Source organism: Heterodontus francisci, unplaced genomic scaffold (assembly GCF_036365525.1).
Source record: "Heterodontus francisci isolate sHetFra1 unplaced genomic scaffold, sHetFra1.hap1 HAP1_SCAFFOLD_516, whole genome shotgun sequence".
In the NCBI taxonomy this organism is placed as follows: Eukaryota; Metazoa; Chordata; class Chondrichthyes; order Heterodontiformes; family Heterodontidae; genus Heterodontus; species Heterodontus francisci.
This window is the reverse complement of record NW_027141321.1, coordinates 960,097-970,000: the sequence shown is the minus strand read 5'-3', so window position 1 is coordinate 970,000 and position 9,904 is coordinate 960,097. Positions and strand designations below refer to the sequence as shown.

Genomic DNA, 9,904 nt, shown 5'->3' with positions numbered 1-9,904 from the left:
GGAACAGAGTGGATTGCTCTCCAGAGAGCTGGCAAGGACGCGATGGGCCGAACAGCCACAATCCGTGCCCTAATAACTCTATGGTCCTATTAACCGTACTCAATAGACCCGATACCCACACAGCCCATTACCTGTACTCGAGCCCGGATCACATCCATGGGGTTAGTCAGGGTCGAGGACGTAGCAGCTGCGAGAGGGCCAGCCACAGCCTGGACCAATAGGTGGGGCCAGACGCTCGGAGTGACGTAGGACAGCTGCTCTGTAGACACAAGCGACAAAAATACACGGTTCATCAGCATCTGAGATTCATCGCACTAATGAAAATCCAGTAAATTCTCCAAAAGAATGGGAATAGGTACCACAAAAATAATAAAAGGACACAACTAAAGGCGCTACATCTGAATGCACGGAGCATTCAAAACAAAACAGATGAACTGAGAGTGCAAATAGAAATAAATAAGGACGATCGGATAGCCATCGTCTATCATAGATTGGGACCTGAATATCGAAGGGTATATGGCATTTAGGAAGGACAGGGAGCAAAGAAAAGGTGGAGGGGTAGCTCTGTTAATTAATGATGGTATTAGCACAATAGAGAGGGATGACCCAAGTTCAGGAAACCAGGATGTAGAAACAGTTTGGGTAGAGATGAGAAATCATACAGGCAAGAAGTCGCTTGTGGGAGCGGTGTACAGGCTACCGAACATTAACCGCACTGTGGGACAGGGTATAAAGGTAGAAATAATGGCAGCTTGTCACAAAGGTACAGTGATAATTAAGGGGGATTTTAACCTACATATAGACTGGAAAAATCAGATGTTCAGAGGTAGCCTAGATGAGGAGTACATAGATTGCTTTCGGGATAATTTCTTGGAACAATACGTTCTGGAGCCAACCAGAGAACAGGCTATACTAGACCTGGTATTGTGCAATGAGATAGGATTAATTAATGACCTCATAGTTGAGGCACCCCTAGGTAGCAGCGATCATAATATGATTGCATTTTACATTCAGTTTGAGGGAGAGAAGAGTGGTTCCAAGACCAGGATTTTAAACTTAAATAATGGCAATTATGAGGGCATGAAAGCAGAGCGAGCTAAAGTTCAGGTTAAAAATTTGGTTAAGGGATAGGTCATTAGAGATGCAGTGGCAGACATTTAAGGGGATAGTACAGAACACACAGAATAGATACATTTCACCAAGAAAGAAAAATTCCAAGGGTGGGACCCGTCATTTGTGGTTAACTAAAACAGTTAAAGATAGCATCAAATTAAAAGAAAGAGTCTATAATTGCACAATGGGAGGCAGGTCAGAAGATTAGACAGAATATAAAAAAACAGAAAAGAATGACTAAAAGATTGATAAGGATGGTAAAATTAGAGTACGAGAGAAGGCTAGCTAGAAATATAAAGACAGATAGTAAGAGTTTCTACAGATAGTTAAAAAAGAGTTAACAAATTGAGCGTTGGTCCGACAGAAAGTGAGACTGGGGTATTAATAATGGATAATAAGGAGATGGCAGATGAATTGAACAGATATTTTGCATCGATCTTCACTATTGAGGATACAAGTAACATCCCAGAATTAGCTGTAAGTCAGGAAATGGAAGGGAGGGAGGAACTCAAGAAAATTACAATCACCAGGGAAGTGGTACTGAACAAATTGTCAGAGCTGCGGGCTGACAAGTCCCCGGGTCTTGATGGACTTCCTCTAGGCTGTAAAAAGAAGTGGCTAGTGAGATAGTTGGTGCGTTAGTTTTAATTTTCCAAAATTCCCTCGATTTGGGGAAGGTTCCGCTAGATTGGAAAATAGCGAATGTAACTCCTTTATTCAAAAAGGGAGGGAGACAGAAAGCAGGAAACTACAGGCCAGTTAGCTTAACATCTGTCTTTGGGAAAATGTTAGAAGCTATTATTAAAGATGTTATAGGAGGGCATTTAGAAAAATTCAAGGTCATCAGGCAGAGTCAACATGGTTTTGTGACAAGGAAATCATGTTTAACCAATTTATTGGAGTTCTTTGAGGGAGTTGCATGTGCTGTGAATAAAGGGGAACCGGTGGATGTACTGTACCTAGATTTCCAGAAGGCATTTGATAAGATGCCACATGAAAGGTTATTGTGGAAAATAAAAGCTCATGGTGTAGGTGGTAACATATTGGCATGGGGAGAAGATTGGCTAGCTAACAGGAAACAGAGAGGAAGGCATAAATGAGTCATTTTCTGGTTGGCAAGATATAACGAGTGGTGTGCCACAGGGATCTGTGCTGGGGCCTCAACTTTTTACAATTTATATAAATGACTTAGATGAAGGGACCGAAGGTACGGTTGCTAAATTTGCTAATGACAGAAAGAGAGGTAGGAAAGTAACTTGTGAAGAAGACATAAGGAGGTTACAAAGGGATACAGATAGGTTAAGTAAGTGGGCAAAGATCTGACAAATGGAGCATAATGTGGGAAAGAGGGAAATTGTCCACTTTGGAAGGAGAATGAAAAAGAAGCATATTATCTAAATGGTGAGAGATTGCAGAGCTCTGAGATGCAGAGGGATCTGGGTGTCCTAGTGCATGAATCATATAAGGTTAGTATGCAGGTACAGCACGTAATTAGGAAAGCTAATAGAATGTTATCGTTTATCGCGAGGGGAATTAAATAGAAAAGTAGGGAGGTTGTGCTTCAGTTATACAGGGTATTGATGAGACCACATCTGGAGTACTGTGTACAGTACTGGTCTCCATATTTAAGGAAGGATGTAAATGCGTTGGAAGCAGTTCAGAGACTAATACCTGGAATGGACGGGCTGTCTTTTGAGGAAAGATTGGACAGGCTAGGCTTGTATCTGCTGGAGTTTAGAAGAGGAAGAGGCGACTTGATTGAATCATATAAGATCCTGAGGGGTCTTGACAGGGTGGATGTGGAAAGGATGTTTCCCCTTGTGGGAGAATCCAGAACGAGGGGTCACTGTTTATAAATAAGGGGTCACTCATTTAAGACAGAGATCAGGAGAAAAGTTTTCTCTGAGGGGGGTGAGTCTTTGGAATTCTCTTCCTCAAAAGGCAGTGGAAGAAGAGTCGATGAATATTTTTAAGGCAGAGGTGGACAGATTCTTGATAAGCAAGGGGGTGAAAGGTTATCGGGGGAAGGAAGAAATGTGGAGTAATCAGTTCAGCCACGAATTTATTGAATGGCGGAGCAGGCTGGAAGGGCCGAGTGGTCTGGCCTAATACTGCTCCGAATTCTTGTGTTCCTCTGCAGTACTGTACCCCAGTGTGAGACAGTTCCCCACCAGTACTGTACCCCAGTGTTATACACTGACAGACCTGTACCCACCAGTACTGTACCCCAGTGTTATACACTGACAGACCTGTCCCCACCAGTACTGTACCCCAGTGTTATACAGTGACAGACCTGTCCCCACCAGTACTGTACCCCAGAGTTATACAGTGACAGACCTGTCCCCACCAGTACTGTACCCCAGAGTTATACACTGACAGACCTGTCCCCACCAGTACTGTACCCCAGTGTTACACAGTGACAGACCTGTCCCCACCAGTACTGTACCCCAGTGTTAGACAGTGACAGACCTGTCCTCACCAGTACTGTACCCCAGTGTTAGACAGTGACAGACCTGTCCCCACCAGTACTGTACCCCAGAGTTATACACTGACAGACCTGTCCCCACCAGTACTGTACCCCAGTGTTAGACAGTGACAGACCTGTCCCCACCAGTACTGTACCCCAGTGTTATACAGTGACAGACCTGTCCCCATCAGTACTGTACCCCAGTGTTACACAGTGACAGACCTGTCCCGATCAGTACTGTACCCCAGTGTTATACAGCGACAGACCTGTACCCACCAGTACTGTACCCCAGTGTTAGACACGGACAGACCTGTCCCCACCAGTACTGGACCCCAGTGTTACACAGTGACAGACCTGTACCCACCTGTACTGTACCCCAGTGTGATACAGTGACAGACCTGTCCCCACCAGTACTGTACCCCAGTGTTATACACTGACAGACCTGTCCCCAAGAGTACTGTACCCCAGTGTTATACAGTGACCGACCTGTCCCCACCAGTACTGCACCCCAGTGTTATACAGTGACAGACCTGTCCCCACCAGGACTGTACCCCAGTGTGAAACACTGAAAGACCCGTCCCTACCAGTACTGTACCACAGTGTTAGACAGTGACAGACCTGTCCCCACCAGTAATGTACCCCAGTGATATACAGCGACAGACCTGTCCCCACCAGTACTGTACCCCAGTGTTATGCAGTGACAGACCTGTGCATCCCAGTACTGTACCCCAGTGTTATACACAGACAGACCTGTCCCCACCATTACTGTACCCCAGTGTTCGACACAGCCAGACCCATCCCCAACAGTACTGTACCCCAGTGTTTCACAGTGACAGACCTGTCCCCACCAGTACTGTACCCCAGTGTTATACAGTGACAGACCCGTCCCCACCAGTACTGTACCCCAGTGTTATACACTGACAGACCTGTCCCCACCAGTACTGTACCCCAGTGTTATACAGTGACAGACCTGTCCCCACCAGTACTGTACCCCAGAGTTATACAGTGACAGACCTGTACCCACCAGTACTGTACCCCAGTGTTATACACTGACAGACCTGTCCCCACCAGTACTGTACCCCAGTGTTATACACTGACAGTCCTGTCCCCACCAGTACTGTACCCCAGAGTTATACACTGACAGACCTGTCCCCACCAGTACTGTACCCCAGTGTTAGACAGTGACAGACCTGTCCTCACCAGTACTGTACCCCAGTGTTATACAGTGACAGACCTGTCCCCACCAGTACTGTACCCCAGTGTTACACAGTGACAGACCTGTCCCCACCAGTACTGTACCCCAGTGTTAGACAGTGACAGACCTGTCCTCACCAGTACTGTACCCCAGTGTTAGACAGTGACAGACCTGTCCCCACCAGTACTGTACCCCAGAGTTATACACTGACAGACCTGTCCCCACCAGTACTGTACCCCAGTGTTAGACAGTGACAGACCTGTCCCCACCAGTACTGTACCCCAGTGTTATACAGTGACAGACCTGTCCCCATCAGTACTGTACCCCAGTGTTACACAGTGACAGACCTGTCCCGATCAGTACTGTACCCCAGTGTTATACAGCGACAGACCTGTACCCACCAGTACTGTACCCCAGTGTTAGACACGGACAGACCTGTCCCCACCAGTACTGGACCCCAGTGTTACACAGTGACAGACCTGTACCCACCTGTACTGTACCCCAGTGTGATACAGTGACAGACCTGTCCCCACCAGTACTGTACCCCAGTGTTATACACTGACAGACCTGTCCCCAAGAGTACTGTACCCCAGTGTTATACAGTGACCGACCTGTCCCCACCAGTACTGCACCCCAGTGTTATACAGTGACAGACCTGTCCCCACCAGGACTGTACCCCAGTGTGAAACACTGAAAGACCCGTCCCTACCAGTACTGTACCACAGTGTTAGACAGTGACAGACCTGTCCCCACCAGTAATGTACCCCAGTGATATACAGCGACAGACCTGTCCCCACCAGTACTGTACCCCAGTGTTATGCAGTGACAGACCTGTGCATCCCAGTACTGTACCCCAGTGTTATACACAGACAGACCTGTCCCCACCATTACTGTACCCCAGTGTTCGACACAGCCAGACCCATCCCCAACAGTACTGTACCCCAGTGTTTCACAGTGACAGACCTGTCCCCACCAGTACTGTACCCCAGTGTTATACAGTGACAGACCCGTCCCCACCAGTACTGTACCCCAGTGTTTTCCAGTGACAGACCTGTCCCCACCAGTACTGTACCCCAGTGTTAAACACTGACAGACCCGTCCCCACCAGTACTGTACCCCAGTGTGAGACACAGAGAGACCTGTCCCCACCAGTACTGTACCCCAGTGATAAACAGCGACAGAACTGTCCCCACCAGTATGGTACCCCAGTGTGAGACACAGAGAGACCCGTCCCCACCAGTACTGTACCCCAGTGTTTTCCAGTGACAGACCTGTCCCCACCAGTATTGTCCCCCAGTGTTATACACTGACAGACCTGTCCCCACCAGTACTGTACCCCAATGATATAGAGTGACAGACCTGTTCCCACCAGTACTGTACCCCAGTGTTATACAGTGACAGACCTGTCCCCACCAGTACTGTACCCCAGTGTTATACAGTGACAGACCTGTCCCTACCAGTACTGTACCCCAGTGTTATACAGTGAAAGACCTGTCCCCACCAGTACTGTACCCCAGTGTTATACAGTGACAGACCTGTCCCCACCAGTATTGTACCCCAGTGTTAGACACTGACAGACCTGTCCCCACCAGTACTGTACCCCAGTGTTATAAACAGCCAGACCCATCCCCACCAGTACTGTACCACAGTGTTTCACAGTGACAGACCTGTCCCCACCAGTACTGTACCCCAGTGTTATAAACAGCCAGACCCATCCCCACCAGTACTGTACCACAGTGTTTCACAGTGACAGACCTGTCCCCACCAGTACTGTACCCCAGTGTCATACAGTGACAGAACTGTCCCCGTCAGTACTGTACCCCAGTGTTAGACACTGACAGACCTGTCGCACCAGTACTGTACACAGTGTTAAACACTGAAAGACCAGTCCCCACCAGCACTGTACCCCAGTGTGAGACACAGAGAGACCTGTCCCCACCAATACTGTACCCCAGTGTTATCCAGCGACAGACCTGTCCGCAAAAGGACTGTACCCCAGTGTTTTCAGTGACAGACCTGTCCCCACCAGTACTGTAGCCCAGTCCTATTCAGCGTCAGACCTGTCCCCACCAGTACTGTACCCCAGTGTTAAACAGTGACAGACCTGTCCCCATTAGTGCTGTACCCCAGTGTTGCACATGACACAACTGACCCCACCAGTACTGTACCCCAGTGTTTTCAGTGACAGACCTGTCCCCACCAGTACTGTAGCCCAGTCTTATTCAGCGACAGACCTGTCCCCACCAGTACTATACCCCAGTGTTTTACAGTGACAGACCTGTCCCGACCAGTACTGCACACCAGTGTTATACACTGACAGACCTGTCCCCACCAGAACTGTACCCAGTGTTATACAGTGACAGACCCGTCCCCACCAGTACTGTACCCCAGTGTGAGAGATAGAGAGACCTGTCCCCACCAGTACTGTACCCCAGTGATATACAGCGACAGAACTGTCCCCACCAGTACGGTACCACAGTGTTATACAGTGACAGACCTGCGCCTACCAGTAATGTACGCCAGTGTGATACACAGACAGACCCATCCCCACCAGTACTGTACCCCAGTGTTATACAGTGACAGACCCATCCCCACCAGTACTGTACCACAGTGTTTCACAGTGACAGACCTGTCCCCACCAGTACTGTACCCCAGTGTTATACAGTGACAGACCCGTCCCCACCAGTACTGTACCCCAGTGTTATACAGTGACAGATCCGTCCCCACCAGTACTGTACACCAGTGTGAGACAGAGACAGACCTGTCCCCACCAGCACTGTCCCCCAGTGTTAGACTCAGACCGACCTGTCCCCAATATTGTACCCCAGTATTATATACTGAAAGACCCATCCCCACCAGTACTGTACCCCAGTGTTATACAATGACAGACCCATCCCCACCAGTACTGTACCACAGTGTTTCACAGTGACAGACCTGTCCCCACCAGTACTGTACCCCAGTGTTATACAGTGACAGACCCGTCCCCACCAGTACTGTACCCCAGTGTTATACAGTGACAGATCCGTCCCCACCAGTACTGTACCCCAGTGTTATACAGTGACAGACCTGTCCCTAACAGTACTGTACCCCAGTGTTATACAGTGACAGACCTGTCCCCAATATTGTACCCCAGTATTATACACTGAAAGACCTGTCCCCACCAGTACTGTACCACAGTGTTATGCAGTGACAGACCTGTCCCCACCAGTAATGTACCCCAGTGATATACAGCGACAGACCTGGCCCCACCAGTCCTGTACCCCAGTGTTATACACAGACAGACCTGTCTCCACCATTACTGTACCCCAGTGTTCAACACAGCCAGACCCATCCACATCAGTACTGTACCACAGTGTTATACAGTGACAGACCTGTTCCCACCAGGACTGTACCCCAGTGTTATACACTGACAGACCAGTCCACACCAGTATTGTCCCCCAGTGTTATACACTGACAGACCTGTCCCCACCGGTACTGTACCCCAGTGCGAGACACAGACAGAGCTGTCCCCACCAGTACTGTACCCCAATGATATTGAGCGACAGACCTGTCCCCACCAGTACTGCACCCCAGTGTTATCGACTGACAGACCTGTCCTCACCAGTAATGTACCCCAGTGATATACAGTGACAGACCTGTCCCCACCAGTCCTGTACCCCAGTGTTATACAGCGACAGACCTGTCCCCACCAGTAATGTACCCCAGTGTGATACAGAGACAGACCTGTCCACACCAGTACTGTACCCCAGTGTTATACACTGAAAGACCTGTCCCCACCAGTACTGTACCCCAGTGTTATACAGTGACCGACCTGTCCCCACCAGTACTGTACCCCAGTGTGAGACACAGAGAGACCTGTCCCCACCAGTACTGTACCACAGTGTTTCACAGTGACAGACCTGTCCCCACCAGTACTGTACCACAGTGTTTCACAGTGACAGACCTGTCCCCACCAGTACTGTACCCCAGTGTTATAAACAGCCAGACCCATCCCCACCAGTACAGTACCACAGTGTTTCAGTGACAGACCTGTCCCCACCAGTACCGTACCCCAGTGTCATACAGTGACAGACCTGTCCCCGTCAGTACTGTACCCCAGTGTTAGACACTGAAAGACCCGTCCCCACCAGCACTGTACCCCAGTGTGAGACACAGACAGACCTGTCCCCACCAATACTGTACCCCAGTGTTATCCAGCGACAGACCTGTCCCCAAAAGGACTGTACCCCAGTGTTTTCAGTGACAGACCTGTCCCCACCAGTACTGTAGCCCAGTCTTATTCAGCGTCAGACCTGTCCCCACCAGTACTGTACCCCAGTGTTAAACAGTGACAGACCTGTCCCCATTAGTGCTGTACCCCAGTGTTAGACACAGACAGACCTGTCCCCACCAGTACTGTACCCCAGTGTTTTCAGTGACAGACCTGTCCCCACCAGTACTGTAGCCCAGTCTTATTCAGCGACAGACCTGTCCCCACCAGTACTATACCCCAGTGTTATACACTGACAGACCTGTCCCCACCAGAACTGTACCCAGTGTTCTTCAGTGACAGACCTGTCCCCACCAGTACTGTACCCCAGTGATATACAGCGACAGAATTGTCCCCACCAGTACGGTACCACAGTGTTATACAGTGACAGACCTGCGCCTACCAGTAATGTACGCCAGTGTGATACACAGACAGACCCATCCCCACCAGTACTGTACCCCAGTGTTATACAGTGACAGACCCATCCCCACCAGTACTGTACCACAGTGTTTCACAGTGACAGACCTGTCCTCACCAGTACTGTACCCCAGTGTTATACAGTGACAGACCCGTCCCCACCAGTACTGTACCCCAGTGTTATACAGTGACAGATCCGTCCCCACCAGTACTGTACACCAGTGTGAGACAGAGACAGACCTGTCCCCACCAGCACTGTACCCCAGTGTTAGACACAGACAGACCTGTCCCCAATATTGTACCCCAGTATTATACACTGAAAGACCTGTCCCCACCAGTACTGTACCCCAGTGTTATACAGTGACAGACCTGTCCCTAACAGTACTGTACCCCAGTGTTATACAGTGACAGACCTGTCCCCAATATTGTACCCCAGTATTATACACTGAAAGACCTGTCCCCA

The 9,904-nt window shown here is 49.3% G+C and overlaps 1 protein-coding gene across 3 annotated transcripts in view; it reads right to left on the bottom strand.

The window, feature by feature from the left end:
- The window catches only part of LOC137362789 (solute carrier family 25 member 44-like), a 102,095-nt gene that overhangs the window by 10,737 nt on the left and 81,454 nt on the right, over positions 1-9,904 (bottom strand). For all 3 annotated transcript variants that reach the window (XM_068027031.1, XM_068027030.1, XM_068027032.1), the window contains exon 3: positions 132-259. In XM_068027031.1, the coding sequence (XP_067883132.1) occupies positions 132-259 (128 nt within the window). The remainder of the gene's footprint in view (positions 1-131; positions 260-9,904) is intronic.